Below are 16701 nucleotides of genomic sequence, written 5' to 3'. Positions count from 1 at the left end.
CTATCAGGCTCCTCTCCTGTGGAACCAGCTCCCAGTTTGGGTTCTGGAGGCAGACACAGTCTCTACGTTTAAGGTCAGGACTAAGACTTTCCTTTTAGACAAAGCTTATAGTTAGAGCTGGACTTAACCGTCCCTTAGTGATGCTGCTATAGGCCGAGGCTGCAGGGGGACGATGCACTGAGGACATGTCCTCTCCTCTTTGTCCTCTAATATCTTATCATTTTATTTTCTATCTCTTATAATTTACTAACCACTGTGTCTCCCCCTCTCCCCTCCATCTTCTTGTGAGGGTCTCTGGTCTGGAGGCTGAATATCTGACCTGTGGAGTTCTAAGCTACATCTGCTGCCGTGGCCTCATCAACCAGCCCAGTCTTCATGGTCTGGAGTCTGTGTATCAGACCTGTGGAGCTCCATAAACTACATCTGTCCCAGTCTTCATGTCCTCCTCCAGGTGTCCACTCCTACCTAGATGAACTATTCACCAACCTGCCCATGATTCCTGTTATACTCACAAACTGTCACAGATCATCAGCTATGTGTTATATTACTAGACCCTACATGTTTCCTTCAGCTTGATGTTTGTATCTATGACAGAAGTTTGTTTATCTTGTTTCTCCTGCTCTACTTCTCTCTCTATCTTCTCTGGTTCTACCCAGCTGGTCTTCAGCAGATGGTTCCTCCATATGAGCTGGTTCTGCTCCAGGTTTCTTCCTGTTAAAGGGAGTTTTTCCCTCAGGCTGCTCTGGAGGTTTCAGGCTGGTTTTTGTGAAGCGTCTTGAGACGATTTATTTTGTTATTGGCGCTATATAAATAAAACTGAATTGAACTGAATTGAAATAACAAAACAAGAAACAAAAAATAATATATATATATTTTTTTTAGAAAAAGTATTATATTATAGAATAAAAAGAGAGAATAAAAATGAAATAAAATAAGATTAAAAAGTAAAATCTAGCAGAAAAAAAAATAAAAATAGAAAACAAAAAATGGAATAAAAAATGTAATGTTGGCCAATATATAAATCTGAATTAAAATTAAATTTCTTATTTAAATCTTACTGGGTGGAGTTTTCTCCAGGTTCTCCCTCTATGCTCGTTAGGCTGATTGGTGACTCTAATTGACCCTGGGTGTGAGTGTGATGGTTGTTTGTCTCTGTGTTAGTCCAGAGACAGACTGGAGACATGTCCAGGGTGGACAGAAGTACTGAGGCTACCTGTTAGCTCTGTGGCCAAAGATAATAAAGTTTTACTGGATGAATGAGAGAATTAATGAGATGAGTCTGTTCGCCACAATATAAAGTTAAATTAATAAACACATCAATATTTCACATTTTACTTCTTTGTTGTTTTATTTTAACTTTCTCTAAATCTGTATAAAAAAATGCAAAACAAAAAAACAGTAATAAACATAGAAACTTTTAATTCATAGTAACAGCGACTCCTGATGATAATAAAGTTTAAAATAAAACAGAGACAGACTTTGGTTTTATTTCTGCTTTATTTTGCTTTGACATCATTGTAACAAAAAGCCATAAAAACTCCGCCCACATGAATCAGAGACGTTTAAATGTCAGAAAATAAAGCACAGAAACATTTTCCACCCTGAGATGAAGCAGTAAACAGATAAACTGGGACTCATTTGCATAGCTGATTTAATTTAAACGTTCAGAATCTCAGACTTAAAATGTTTATTTATTTATTTATTTCCCTTTGAGGAAACGTCGACATTCGGCTCCTGAGGCATCATGAGACAAACATGGAGGTAAAGTGGCCAAAAGTTTGTGCACGTCTGTTAATGTTTGATGTAGAAGCAGCTATTTAACATGGGATCAATGATTATTAATTTCAGATTTTAAAAAAAGAGTCAATTAAAGGCTGTCCACATACTTTTGACCAAAGGGACTTTATCCACAAACCTTAAGGCGTCTGTGATACGTTCAGGGGTCAGAGCAGCGTCAGTAAAAATGAGAACATCTGAGGTTTGTTTCAGGTTAAACACAGAGGACAAACAGACAGGTAACAGACAGGTGGGGGCGTGTCTACAGATGGGGCGTGTCTAGTGACAGGTGGGGGCGTGTCTACAGATGGGGCGTTTCTAGTGACAGGTGGGGGCGTGTCTACAGATGGGGCGTTTCTAGTGACAGGTGGGGGCGTGTCTACAGATGGGGCGTGTCTAGTGACAGGTGGGGGCGTGTCTACAGATGGGGCGTGTCTAGTGACAGGTGTGTCTGTGTGTCTGCAGGTGGAGGTGTATCTAATGACAAATGGGGCATGTCTATAACTGGGGTGTGTCTATGTGAGTGACAGGTGTCGGTGACAGCTGGGGGCGTGTCTAGTGACAGCTGGGGGGGTGGGGGCGTGTCCACGTGACAGCTGGGGGCGTGTCTACGTGAAGATGAGGCCGGCCTCGCTGTAAACCTTGAACACCTTCTCGATGGCGTTGACGTACGCGGCCGTCCTCAGGTCCAGACCCAGGTTGTACTTGTTGGCTGTTCTCATGATTTGCTGCAGTAGGGGGGGGGGGGGGGGTTAATTAATCAGTGGGGGTTAATTAAGGACTGAAGGAATAAACTTGGTACTAATGAACAGAGAGTGACGGGGTGTTACCCTGGCAGAGCGCTCCATGGTGAAGGCCAGACCTGAATGAACGATGTCTTTCTCTGAGGCCCCCTGCAACACATCAGTACCACATCAGTACCACATCAGTACTTTGATTCATACTACAGTACCACTGAAAGTACTTTGATTCATACTACAGTACCACTAGTACTAGAGTAGTAGTAGTATCCTGCGAGTACTCACAGAGATGCGAGCCTGGAACTCCGAGGTGGGGACGACGGGGATGGAGCCGCCATGTTTCCCAAACTTCCTCTCTAGACTTTCCTGGACGGACACTGAGGACACAGAGGACACAGAGGACAGGGGTTAGAGGGGGGGCATGTCCCAGAGGATGGGTCCCAGGAGGGTGGTGGGGTTGGTTACACTCACTGAGGAGGTGGTAGTTGGAGTCTCTCTCGTATTTGAAGGTGAGTCGACCGTAACTGACGTGATTCAGATTCTTCAACCACTCGAAGTAAGAAACAGTCACGCCCCCAGCATTAAGGTACATGTCCTGGAGGAGGGGGAGGAGAGGACGGGGGGGGGGGTGGTCTGTGTGTTAGTTCCATTCAGAAGTCCATTGACATTTTGTCCATTTTAGCGCCCATGCTCCCAGACTCACCGGGATCACCATGATGTTTCTCTCCAGGAAGATGCGGTCGGCCTCAGGCGTGGTCGGACCGTTGGCTCCCTCAGCAATGATCTGGGGTCAGAGGTCAGAGATGATCAGGTGACACCAGGTGACCAATCAGAGGTGGGTGTGTCCTACCTTGGCCTTGATCTTGTGGGCGTTGCTCTTCGTCAGCTGTTTCTCGCTAGCTGCTGGGATCAGGATGTCACAGTCAGCCTCCAGGATGTTTCCCTCATACGGGGTCGAGTTGGGGAAACCCACAATGGTCCCGTTGGCCTGGAGACACAAGGACTTAGTTCCTGCACTGACCTGGGACCTGGTCTCAGACCTGGTCTACCCACCAGCTTGTAGTCCTCCAGCTCTTTGGGGTCGATGCCGTTCTGGTTCCAGATGCTTCCGTCCATTTCACCGATTCCAACGCACTTGGCTCCAAAACGATGGAGGTAGCGCATGGAATGGAGGCCGACGTTCCCAAAACCCTGCAGACACACAGCAAGGAGGCCAACGCTAGTATAATATTAGGCTAATGCTAGGCTACTATCAGGCTAATGTCAGACAAACACTAGGCTAATGTCACGATAACGTTACACTAACATTGAGCTAACATCAGGCTGAGAGGGATGGAGGGCTAGGAGGACGGAAAGGAGGGATGAGGAGGATGAGGAGGCCCACCTGGATGACGAAGGTCTTGTCCTGGAAGCCTGGACACATTCCCAGCTGACTCATGTATGAGGCCTCGTTGATGAAGTTCTCGATCCCGTGGAAGACTCCTCGTCCAGTGGCCGAGATCCGGCCGTGGATTCCTCCCTGACTGATGGGTTTACCGGTTACACAGGCGTTAGCATTGATATCCTGAGGAGAGAGAGGACAACCACACTGAATATGACAGGAGGACACCGTCCACAGGGACAGGGACAGGACGTTCTCTCAGACTCACGTAGTGTCCCATGGTGGTGGAGAAGGTGTCTGCGATCCAGGACATCTCCCTCTCCCCAGTGCTCATGTCTGGAGCAGGAACATCGATCCCCGGTCCTGGAAGACCACAATGCTAACATCAGGCTAACGCTAGGCTAACACACCACGCCATCGTCAGACTAATGTCAATGTCAGGCTAAAATCAGGCTAACAGCAATCTAACGTCAGGCTAACACCAGACTAAAATCACAGTAATGTCAGGCTAACAGCAATCTAACGTTAGGCTAACACCACGCCAACATCAGGCTATCAACACATGAACACATGACACAAAGTTGTCGGTCTTTATACACTAGGAGTAGTCACGGCCGGGGGGACAAACTGTTGTCCGTTAGCTTGTATAAAAGCCTGACACAAGGAACAGTTGAGTTTAGCATCTAAAATTATCTCGTCCTGGGCCCAGGTAAGACTGTCAGCTGGTAGTAGTAGTAGTATAGTAGGAGGAGCAATAGTAGTAGTATCAGTTAGTGGTGCCGTCACTCATTTGTTTCTCTTGTTAGTGTCTCTTGTTAGCGTCTCTCGTTAGCGTCAGTGCCTCACCGATGAAGCCTTTCTTGGCTAGCTCCACTGTGAACCTCCTGGTGATCTTCTCCAGCTCGTTGTCCTGACAACACAAAGAACCAAATCAAGTCACTGGTTCCATCTTCTAACAGCGTGTGAGATGACGTTCTCTTCTTTTAGCTCGCGGCCTCATTCAGCTGGAGGACGGAGGACTGATTTATTTCTGTAACCGCTGTGTTATGATGACAGGGTTGTGTTGCTCCACGATCATTTAAAGTAACAGTATCTGAGCCTGTCCTCCTTCCTCTTTGTCGGGTTAATTCCAATGAGAGAGCACGTTGTTGTGGTTGTTTTCTTATACATGCGTTCTGGTTATTTGGGCATCTGGGCTCTAAAAAAGCTTGTTGTGTTATTTTTTGTGATTCACATCTGAACCTACTTCCTCTCACGGTTCAGAGGTCAGAGGTCAGGAGAGTCACATGACTGAAGGTCTAGTAGACATGGAGGGGTGGGGAAGCCTCCACTGCTTCTTACTACCACATGAAACAAACCTTTATCATTACTCAGAGCGTTTACATGCAGAGTTTAATGGAGCTTTGCTCTAAACTCTACTTCCTGACTACAGTCCTTGTCCCAGTTTACATGCAGCGGAGAAAATCTAATAACTGTTCTCCTCCTCCACACTAGGGGGCGATACGTGTCTTTTCAGGGTCCACCCTGGACAGGTCTCCAGTCTGTCTCAGGACTAACACAGAGACAAACAACCATTCACACCGAGGGTCAGTGTAGAGCCTAACGAGCAGGTCTCTGGAGGGGGGGGGGCCCGGGTGTTACTGTTGTTATCCGGGTTACAGGGCAGCGCCTAGCTAGGCCTCAGGGCGAGTTATATAGCAAAACGTGCGGCTTGATCGGGATCGGTGTGCTATTACTTTTCTTTCCCAAATATGAATTTTTCGCGACTTAAATCGCAAAAACCTGCAACTGATTTCCCATTGGAAATGAATGAGATGGCCAAAAAACAAAAAAGTTTTCAAAGGTCTACTGCTCAGGCAAACTTTCGGCTACAAACTTCATTTAAACTTTAAAATGTAGACACAAGCCTTGTGTATTGGTGTGTTAATCCTCGTTTTGATAGGTCTCATTGCTGTTGATCAATCACTGTTCAAAGACCATGACATTTTCTGTCAAAATCGTTTTAGAGTGCGTGACCTCGTTAGTTAGAGTGAAGACACATGTGTGAAATAACTTGAAATTTCTCTCTTTCCACGCTCGTCCCGGCCACAATTTACACAGTAGACACATGATTTTTTCCACAGTTGTAGACAAACGTTTTGTGTCTCTCACAATGTGGTCGGCAAAGCAGTGAGACTTACAGAATTTAAACTGTGAGCCTCTGTTCGTGGTAAAGTACCTGTCTGCTCTCCATTCACTCCAATGCAAAGATTTTTCTGAGAGAAGGAGAAGGACCTTTGTGTTTAACTCGTGAGTGTGTCCAAAATATTTACTCTACAAGGACAAAAAACATATCAAAGTCTTCCGGAAGGTCTTACGACGCCCACGGTCTGCTTGGTTTTCTAATAGGAGCTACCGTTTTGTCACAGTGAGCCCAAACCAGTGAAAAGGGGGGAAATCTCTCTCGTTTCTGTGTCCTGGTCGTCATTGACGACCACTGTGAGTTGCCACGGCAACCCCTGATCCTCAGGCCTGAGCCACAGCTGAGACCAGTTCATTAATCAGATGTCTCTGCTGTTAACACAGCTGATCCGTGTCCCACACATTTCTAACCCCGGGATTAGCCCCTCCAGCCCTTTCAACATTTCCCAGAGGGAATTTTCTAGTTATCTTTACTATTATTACTGTGTGAACTTACTGAGTATTTCTTGGGGTTGATCTTCACTCCAGCTTTGGCTCCACCAAACGGCACATCTGGAACAGATTCACGTCAGTCCACAGCAGAACAAACAGCACATGTTTGAAGTCAGGACCCTACTCACCGACCACGGCACATTTGTACGTCATCAGTGAGGCCAGAGCTTTCACCTCGTCCACTGACACATCTGTGCTGTAACGGATTCCTGAAACACAACCAGGGAAAAACAACCACTCATTAATACTTAAAACTTCAGTCAATTAACCAGAGTCAGGAATCATTTGGATGATTAATAGTTTCAAACCCAGATCTCTGACCTGGTGCTCATTTTTTTGGTCTTTTCCCGACGAAATAAAACAACTGAAGGGATTAATACACTAATATATGTGTTATCTGCAGCCTTAAAGTGACCGTACACATTTATTTTCCAAACTACAATGGGACAGAAAGTAGAGGGAGTTCTGTATGGAGCTGGAGATGAGTCAACATTTTAGACCTGTTCACACACATCCCTGTAAACACGCGCGGCACAAAATGGCTGCCGCTTGGAGACGAGTGGAAAAACTGACAAAGAAAGAAAAGTCGTCTGGTTTCAGACAAAAAAAAAAGAAGTATGAGAATAGTTTGAGACGGCAGCTGCAGGAAGAAACGATAAAACGATGGATGATGAGGAAAGTAAAGAGGAAGTTAAACAACAGAGAAGCTGAAGCTGAGAAAGAGAAATGAAAAGATGATGAGGGAGGAATAAAAGGAAAAGTTGGTGTGAGTTTGTTTAAACTGCAGTGAGTCAGTCTGGGTGTGGCCACGTTTAAAGGAACGAACAACTGATCCAGACTGGAACAAACCAACTGGAACGAACCAACTGATCCAGACTGGAACGAACCAACTGCAATGAACCAACTGATCCAGACTGGAACAAACCAACTGGAACGAACCAACTGATCCACACTGGAACAAACCAACTGATCCAGACTGGAACGAACCAACTGGAACGAACCAACTGATCCAGACTGGAACAAACCAACTGATTCAGACTGGAACAAACCAACTGGAACGAACCAACTGATCCAGACTGGAACGAACCAACTGAAACAAACCAACTGATCCAGACTGGAACGAACCAACTGATCCAGACTGGAACGAACCAACTGAAACAAACCAACTGATCCAGACTGGAACAAACCAACTGATTCAGACTGGAACGAACCAACTGCAACGAACCAACTAATCCAGACTGGAACGAACCAACTGATCCAGACTGGAATGAACCAACTGGAACGAACCAAAGGAGCCAGACCGGAAGGAACCTGTAAACAGTCGTATATAATAACTAATGATCAGCTGGTGTCTGAAGGAGACGGAGAAACACGTTGACACCATGGACGCTGTTAAACCGACAGTAAACGAGTAAAAACATGGAGCAGGTTCGTGGGGATCAGTCACCTGATGGACAGTAACCTCCAGACATGACAAACACAGTTAGTTATTATCATCGGTTATTACGTAGTCCACCTGAACGCACCATTCAGGTTCCAAAAGTCAAAGCTGCTGCTTCTCTTTCTCAAACACAAACATGAAATCAAACTAAACACATCGTTAAAACTGATCTCATCAAGACAATGAGCAGATTAATAATCAGCTGTAGGAAAATGACATAAATGACTAAATATAATGACTATATTATAAATATTCTCTATATTTGATTCTGTTTCCATCCACAGCAGGTAGATCTTCTTCTTCTGTGGTTTGGTCAGATTTAACCTCGTGGTCGTAAATAAAATCAGCGCCACTTCTGTCGTTTCAGCATGAGTTCATTCTGCAGAGCTATGTAGCAGAACAGATGCAGTTTAAATGCTTCAACAGGCCAGGCTAGCCGTTAGCATCACCGTTAGCATCTGGCCTCAATTCTGCAGCTGTTCTCTCAAAAATCCCAGACAAATCCCAAATCTTTGCGGATTCAGGCAGTTTTTAGGTAGTGGTCGTATTACAGCGCCCTCTGTAGGAGACAACGATTTACAACAAAAAGCGTCATTTCCTCAACATTTGAGCCTTGGGTTCAGAAAACACAGCAACGTATCGATGTATTTATGTTGTTAAAGACATTTACTCAGTGGTTTCTGTCCAGTCGTCCTATATATATATATATAAACTAGGGGTGGGACATTAATTATGATGAATTAATTGTAAAACAATTAACACGTTAAGACTGGAACAAACCAATTAATCAAGACTGGAACAAACCAATTAATCAAGACTGGAACAAACCAATTAATCCAGACTGGAACAAACCAAATGGAAGCAGAAACAACTAAAACTGTCTTAAGACCTTTATTCCAGACTGGAAGGACAGTGGAGAACCATGTTCTACCAGGAAGAAATAAATCCTGATTGATGGAGAAACGTTTGGAAGAAAAGCAGCAGTAGAACTCAGGGCTGTGTTTAATAGTGGAAGGAAGAGCATTTCACACCATGGACAATGTGAAGGGAACTCAAGGGACTGAACAGAAAACCACTGATCAGGGAGGACAACCGGGAAAAAAGGCTCCAGTCTGCTGGCAGTGGATCTGGAAATAGAGTTCAGTTCTTTCCTCGTTTCCTGAGTGAGGATGAAGTGTTTGAGTCTCTCGGCACAGATCAGGACCGGTTCAGATGAATAAACCGACCGGACCGTCAGCATTCCTGCCGGGGGAGGAAACCTCACCGCCTCCCAACAGACAAGAAGAAACACAGCTTCACGTCCTGATCAGGTTCTTATTTCTTCACATCTTGTAAATACAGGATTTATTTCCTCCTAGAGCTCACATGCAACAGACTCGGACTCCGATCAACTGAACGTGAATTAACGTTTTAGTTTACATGTGTACCTCTGCTTTGTGCTGAATAAATGAATGACAGGAAAGAAACTGAACATGTTTTGATTTTCATATTAAAATCCCTTGAAGCTAAATGATTTAAACTAACGGGAACAACAAAGACCAGCTTCAGGGACTCTGCTCCCACCTTCAGTGTAATAAACCCTGGTATTTTATCGTTACTGTTTACTATTCTATTTTTCTCAGTTATACACTAGATACACATAAAGTTAGATTTTTTACCTCGTGTAATTATTACAGGTTTACTACATTTCACTGTGTGACAAATAAAATAAAGTCTCATCATATCTTCAGGCTCTAGTCTGAGCCCAGGTAACACACACCCTCCATTAAACATGTCACTTACTATTAAAGAGATGTTTGAAGGAAAGATGTTTTTTCATGATTCTTCCTTTTGAAACGTTTAGATTTTTCTCAGTTTATAATTAAAAAGTTGCACCTGACTGTATAGAACACACGTCCTTCTGTCTCTGTTTCTTATACATTTGTTCTAATTCTGTTCATTTGTTGCTTTTGGTGGGTAGTTTATGTGGTGGGTACATGGACGGTATATATAGTGGGTATATGTATAGTGTGGGTGTATATATGTTGAGTATGTATATGTTGGGTATATGTTGGGTATATATAGTGTGGGTACATATACTGTGGGTATGTATAGTGTGGGTATATATATACTGTGGGTATATATAGTGTGGGTATATATATATAGTGTGGGTATATATATATATATAGTGGGTACATATATATAGTGTGGGTATATATATATACTGTGGGTATATATAGTGGGTATATATAGTGTGGGTATATATATAGTGTGGGTATATATATATATATAGTGGGTATATATAGTGTGGGTATATATATAGTGGGTATATATAGTGGGTATATATAGTGTGGGTATATATATAGTGTGGGTATATATGTATAGTGGGTATATATAGTGTGGGTATATATATAGTGCGGGTACATATATATAGTGGGTATATATATATAGTGTGGGTATATATATAGTGGGTATGTATAGTGTGGGTATATATGTATAGTGTGGGTATATATATAGTGGGTATATATATACAGTGGGTACATATATATAGTGTGGGTATATATATATACTGTGGGTATATATAGTGGGTATATATAGTGTGGGTATATATATAGTGGGTATATATATGTATAGTGTGGGTATATATATAGTGGGTATATATATATAGTGGGTATATATATATATATAGTGTGGGTATATATGTATAGTGTGGGTATATATATAGTGGGTATATATATGTATAGTGTGGGTATATATATATAGTGTGGGTATATATATAGTGTGGGTATATATATAGTGTGGGTAATATATTTATATAATATGTGGGTATATATAAAATAGTGGGTTTATATATATGTGGGGGTACTTGTGGTCTACATCCTCTTGCACGGTGTCCGGTGCTGGCTGTGCTGAGCCCGGTAGCCCTCCACCACCTCCCACTCTCCGCTGTCCCGCTTGATGGGGAAGCTGACGCTCAGGACGTGGTTACACGGCTTAATGATCCGCAGGATCCCGCGGACCCGCTTCCTCTTCTGCTCCGGGCTCTCCCGGGTCTTCACGTCCTCCACCAGCTTGTCCTCCACGATAGCGGCGCCCTTGTCGAAGAAGCCCTCCACCATGGTGAAGAAGTTGGGGTCGTCGTCCCGGTCCACGGCCTGGCTGTAGCCGCGGTACCGCAGCAGGGACGCGGACACCGGGAGGACGGAGTCACCGGAAGCCAGGACGCTGCCCGCTCCCCGGCTGAGCAACTCCCCGAAGTACCGGTACATGTTGCGGGGTTTCTAGAAGTCTGCCGGGAGTCGGGAGAGCAGGCTGGAGGTGGAGGAGGGAGTGCGGAAAAACGAGGAAATGGAGCGGCGAAAATAAAAAAGTTTCACCGCAGCAGCGGCTCCTCCTCCCCGCCGCCCCTTCCTGCACGTTAACGGCAAAATAGCTCCGTGTAGCCTAGCTGGACGTTAGCATCTCAACCACGGCGAAAAGTTGGTTAAAAGCCGCTAAATGGAGATTAAATCGCACAAGTAAACTCGGGCACCACGAACAAACTCTTCTAGTAATAAAACTAAACACAGCATGAGCATTTTAATCTTATTTGACTTGTTTTTAGGGAGTTTGTGACGCCTGAAGCTAGCGTCAAGACAGCTAGCATCAAGACAGAAGACACTTCCGGGCAAAGTAAGAGCCCAAGAAAACGTCTAAGTTTAATGATTCTGTGAATTATATATAAAACACTGTTCTTGTAATATTCCACCTGCCATTATTTCAATGTTGATTGATTTGAGTGTAGGTAAATTATTACAGTTTATATGTTTAACTATTGAAAGTCTGACAGCGTTAGCATTAGCATTAGCATAGTCTGACGTGGAGTCCACATTAATGTACAGTCTGTGCTTTAAATGAACACGAGACATTAGTAACACACAGTTAGCACTTTTATTTCGAAACCAAAAACCTTTAACATCGTTGCATTACTTCCGGGCGGGTTCGCGTCTCCGAATCATTTTCAGCGCGAGTTCTGTGAAGCTGGTTTTATTTGATGCGGTTTTGTCTTTGAGAATAAAAATAAAGTGCGAGCTGAAGCAGCAGCCTGGAGTCATGAGGAGGTTTTAAATGTCCTCTTCTCTAAACTTAGATCTGGTAAATGAGACGGTTCATATGTGCTGTCCGTCTCAGGGACACTTTGAAAAGATGAAGTCAACACGTGTTAAAATCTTCTCAGGTCACATTCGTCTAAAAGAGCTGAAATATTAGATTAATTCTTTATTTGCAGCATCACAGTCAGTAATTCTCCTTTACATTATATAATATTATATTATATTATAGATAATAATAATAATAAAGAAACTGATTTCCTGTTAAAATATTTAAAGATCTACCCCCTCCTCCCCTCCAGGTGTATTATGGGGGACCGGCCCAAGCTCCATGTCTTCCTGGGGGCACCTCCTCCTCCTCCTCCTCCTCCTCCTCCTCCTCCTCCCTCCTCCTGTGGCCCGGTCTCTGCCCCTGAAGTCGGGGTGGAGGTCTGGAGACAGCTGGAGCTCACCTGGAGGGACGGCCGCCTGACTCATGCTTCACACCTGGACCAGGACCAGGACCCTGGAACCGATCCACCTGGGCCCAGTGTACAAATCCAAGATGGTCGAAGGAACTGTGAATCCGACTGGACCACGGAGACGGTTCCAGCAGCAGGAGGACGAGGAGGAGACTCCAGCTCTGAGGACCAGGCTTTAAATCAGGCTTCAGTACATGAGTATCTGGACAGCTGCTTCTATCCAGGACCAGGACCACAAAGACCTGGACCTGGACCTGGACCAGGACCAGAGACAGAACCACAAAGACCCGGACCTGGCTCTGTTCACCCACCATCAGAACCGACTCACTTCCTGTCCACCTGGACCCTGAGTCAGGCCTTGGTCCTGAGAGGCCGACACGTCGTCCAATCAGCATCCAGCCCTCAGAAGGCCCCGCCCTCCTCCAGCTCCACCCCGGAGCTGTTCAGTCCTGAAGCCTCCGCCGAGCTCTTCAGCCCCCCCAGGGTGGAGGAGGGGGGCGTGGTCCTCCAGGCCACCGTAGACGGCGTCCTCTGTTCTCAGGAGTCCACCTCCACCGAGGCTCCGCCCACAAAGAAGACCCGGGTCTGTGGAGATTCTAGGACAGAAGCCACCTCCTCCCCTGAGCCCACCTCCTCCTCCACCAGACCCACCTCCTCCTCCTCCACCTCCTCCACCACTCTCCTGGCCCGCTGTGATAAATCCGGGGTTCGTTACTCAGTTCTGGTGGTGGTGGTCCACCCATGTCACCTGAAGGAGGTCCAGGTGAGTCCAGTCCTAACCTCCCCTCCCTCCTCCTCCTCCTCCTCCTCTCCCTCTTGTAATTCATTGGCCCCCTCCTCCCCCGCCTCCCCCTCCTCCTGTAGGTGAGGTCTGGTCCATCAGCTGGGTCCTGGGTCCCCGTGGCGTCCATCGTGGTGACGGACCAATCAGACGTGGAGGTGAAGGTGGTGCTGTGGAGGCGGGCGGCGTTCTGGGCGTCGACCGTGAGTCCAGGAGACGTCCTCCTCATCACAGGTACCTGGACCAGGTCTGGACCCTCAGAGGATCTGGTCCTGATGGAAACTGGTTCTTCATGTTGTCTCCTCCTCCTCATCCCTCCTCCTCCCCCCTCCTCCTTCCTCCTCCTTCTCCTCATCCCTCCTCCTCCCTCCTTCTTCCTCCTCCCTCTTCCTCCTCATCCCTCCTCCCTCCTCCTCCTCCTCTGTCCTCCTCCCTCCTCCTCCTCCTCCTCCCTCCTCCTCCTCCTCCTCCCTCCTCCCCCCTCATCCTCCTCCTCCCTCCTCCCCTCCTCCTCCCCCTCCTCCCTCTCCTCCCTCCTCCTCCCTCCTCCTCTCTCCTCCTCCCTCCTCTCTCCTCCCTCCTCCTCCTCCCCCTCACCCTCCTCCTCCCCCCCTCCCTCCCCCTCTCCTCCTCCTCCTCCTCCTCCCCCCTCCCTCCTCCTCTTTCCTCCTCCCCCTCCTCCTCCCTCCTCCTCCCTCCTCCTCCTCCCCCCTCACCCTCCTCCCTCTCCTTCCTCCTCCTCCTCCTCATCCCTCCTCCTCCCTCCTCCTCCCCCCTCCTCATCCCTCATCCCTCCTCCTCCTCCCTCATCCCTCCTCATCCCTCCTCCTCCCCCCTCATCCCTCCTCCTCCTCCCCCTCCTTCTCCCTCCCCCTCCCCCTTCCCATCCTCCTCCTCCTCCTCCCCCCTCCCTCCTCCTCTTCCTCCTCCCCCCTCCTTCCTCCTCCTCCTCCCTCCTCCTCTTCCTCCCCTCCTTCCCCTCCTCCTCCTCCCCCCCTCCCTCCTCTCCTCCCCCCTCCTCCTCCCCCTCCCTCTCCCCCTTCTCCCCCTCCCTCCTCCTCCCCCTCCTCCTCCCTCCTCCTCCCTCCTCCTCCTCATCCCTCCTCCTCCTCCTCCTTCCTCCTCCCCCCTCCTCATCCCTCATCCCTCCTCCTCCTCCCCCTCCCTCCCCCTCCCCCTTCTCCATCCTCCCCCCTCCCTCCTCCTCTTTCCTCCTCCCCCCTCATCCCTCCTCCTCCCCCCTCATCCCTCCTCCCTCCTCCTCCTCCTCATCCCTCCTCCCTCCTCCTCTTCCTCCCCCTCCTTCCCCCTCCCCCTCCTCCTCCCCCCCCCCCCCCCTCCCCCCCCCCCCCCTCCCTCCTCCCCCTCCTCCTCCTCCTCCTCCTCCAGGGGTACAGGTGGGTGAGGACCGGTGGAGAGGAGAGACGTTCCTTCAGTCGACCTTCAGCTCTAAACTTCTGAACCTGGGTCCTGGGACGTCCTCCTGTCCCCCTGCAGGTGAGACAGACGTGCTGTGGACCAATCAGAGGCTGGGTCCTGGTGGCTGATGTCCTCTGTGTCTCCGTAGTGTCCCGGCAGGTGGACGCTGGTGCTCTCAGCTCTCTAAGTGTCTTCCTTCGGGAGCGGCGCCCCCTGCTGGCGTCTGTGTCCCGCCGCCGTCCTCAGGACCTGAGCCGCCTCCCCTACGCCGTCCTGAGGTCCCTGAGGGTCAACACGCTGGTCCACGCCCTCCTGCGAGTCACACACACTCACCTGGGCTCAGGTGAGTCTGGAGCGCGCTCAGTAGCGTCTGCATTGAAAGAGGCGGATGATTGACAGACATGATTAACTGTCTGTGTCTGGCCGTGCTGTAACCGTGGTGACCGTGGGTGGGTGTGTCAGATTGGCGGGGGGAGGCGGAGTCTCGCTGGAGGTCGGCGGTCCAGGTGAAGGCGGTTCTGACTGTGGAGCAGATGGACGGACTCCAGGGACAGCTGATGCTGTGGGGGTCTGCTGTGGCCTGGCTGCCCCGCCTCCGAGGAGACACCGCCTCAGTGTCTTTCTGGGACTTCCATGTCCTCCTGGTGAGGGACGGTTTGACCTCTGACCTCCCGGAGCTCCACTCCACCCCCTGGAGCTCGGTCCGTCCTGTCCGTCCGTCCGACCCCCGGCTGCGGGACATGCAGCGGAGGGGGCGTGTCCAGGGGGGGGCGTCCGGCACCTTGGAGCTGGACCTGGACACTCTGCTGTCCCAGAAGTTCAGCGGTGAGGACACTGAGGGGTGGGAGGGGGGAGGAGACACAGGGAGGGACTGATGGCTGTTTGTCCTCCAGGGGACGTGGAGCTGAGGGTCCAGGTCGTCTCCTTCCACTTCCAGGACGTCCCTCTGTCCCAGAATGCCCCTCAGCCGGTCCTGGACCAGGGGACGTCTCTGGACGGCGTCCTGGCGGCTCTGAGCGGAGACGTGTCCTTCACCGGCTGCAGCCGCTGCTCCACTGAGCTGGAGACGGACGCCAACGGCATCTACTGCCCCTGTTACCGCTGCCTCCCCCACCGGGGGCTGGGCCGCTACTACAGGTGGGTTTCCATGGAGACGGACGCTGCAAACACCTCCTCCTCCTCCTCCTCCTCCTCCTCCTCCTCGTGTGTCTGATCACATCTTCACCCCGTGTGTTTTCCAGACCTGCTGTGCTGACAGTGAGTGGGCGGGGCCTCAACCAGGTGTGTGGTGGGCGGGGCTTCAGCCAGGTGTGTGTCCACGTTCCTCCTGATAAAGTGCAGCAGATCCTCAAAGTTCCTCCTGATAAGCTGCAGCGGAGCTCAGGTGAGTCCTCCAGCAGGGGGCGCCGCAGCCATTTAAATGAGTTTAATATTAATATTAGTTTATTACATTATTAATGGTTAGAGTTATGAAATAATAACAGAACATTTAGATAAAATACTTTATTTATTTAAATGATAAATGTATTTATGCAATTTACTGGCCACAGATTTTATTTTATTTTATTTTATTTTAATTTAATATTTTATAACTAAAATTAAATGTTTGTATTTGGAACATTTTTTATTTCTTCACAAACCAGCTCTTTGTTGTTTTCTGCCTTTTGCTATAATCTGTTTCTGTTTAATAAATAAATATATAACATATATATAAAGTCATTTAATGAATGAAATCACATAAATATTAAATATTTTAAATAATCTGTGTGTAGGTTGATTCAATAAAATAAATATTCAGATTCACATATCAGTAAATAAATTTTATTCTTCTTTAAGATTTCTTTGCTTTATTGATCATATAACCTTTCGTCTGATTTATTTTCCTCAATTAATTAGGTCAAATATTTTAATTAAATAAATATTAACGACTGTTCTTGTCTGAGCTAGAAAAGATGAATGTTT

The 16701-nt window shown here is 47.7% G+C and overlaps 2 protein-coding genes across 5 annotated transcripts in view; one reads left to right on the top strand and one right to left on the bottom strand.

Moving 5' to 3' along the window:
- Positions 1 to 1478: 1478 nt before the first annotated feature.
- On the bottom strand, positions 1479 to 11260 carry LOC125018504 (glutamate dehydrogenase, mitochondrial-like). Its single transcript, XM_047602470.1, has 13 exons — positions 10871 to 11260; positions 6699 to 6781; positions 6575 to 6630; positions 4744 to 4807; positions 4166 to 4260; positions 3901 to 4080; positions 3570 to 3707; positions 3367 to 3504; positions 3220 to 3300; positions 2988 to 3111; positions 2802 to 2893; positions 2607 to 2669; positions 1479 to 2504 (listed from the first exon to the last, which is right to left on the bottom strand). The coding sequence occupies exons 1-13, from the start codon at positions 11257 to 11259 to the stop codon at positions 2385 to 2387; spliced, it is 1623 nt and encodes a 540-aa protein (XP_047458426.1). The 5' UTR covers position 11260; the 3' UTR covers positions 1479 to 2384.
- Positions 11110 to 16701, top strand: part of shld2 (shieldin complex subunit 2) — a 6321-nt gene continuing 729 nt past the window's right edge. For 3 of the 4 annotated variants that reach the window (XM_047602455.1, XM_047602452.1, XM_047602456.1), the window contains exons 1-8: positions 11516 to 11662; positions 12381 to 13302; positions 13404 to 13554; positions 14710 to 14817; positions 14888 to 15082; positions 15202 to 15564; positions 15633 to 15876; positions 15981 to 16123. In XM_047602455.1, coding sequence (XP_047458411.1) covers positions 12388 to 13302; positions 13404 to 13554; positions 14710 to 14817; positions 14888 to 15082; positions 15202 to 15564; positions 15633 to 15876; positions 15981 to 16123 — 2119 coding nt within the window. In that variant the 5' untranslated portion in view covers positions 11516 to 11662; positions 12381 to 12387. Of the gene's footprint in view, positions 11254 to 11515; positions 11663 to 12380; positions 13303 to 13403; positions 13555 to 14709; positions 14818 to 14887; positions 15083 to 15201; positions 15565 to 15632; positions 15877 to 15980; positions 16124 to 16701 lie in introns of those variants that run through there. The other variant, XM_047602454.1, reaches the window with a different exon arrangement.

This window comes from Mugil cephalus, chromosome 13 (assembly GCF_022458985.1).
Source record: "Mugil cephalus isolate CIBA_MC_2020 chromosome 13, CIBA_Mcephalus_1.1, whole genome shotgun sequence".
Taxonomy (NCBI): domain Eukaryota; kingdom Metazoa; phylum Chordata; class Actinopteri; order Mugiliformes; family Mugilidae; genus Mugil; species Mugil cephalus.
The sequence above is the reverse complement of the archived record's forward strand: the minus strand, read 5'-3'. Positions and strand labels throughout refer to the sequence as shown.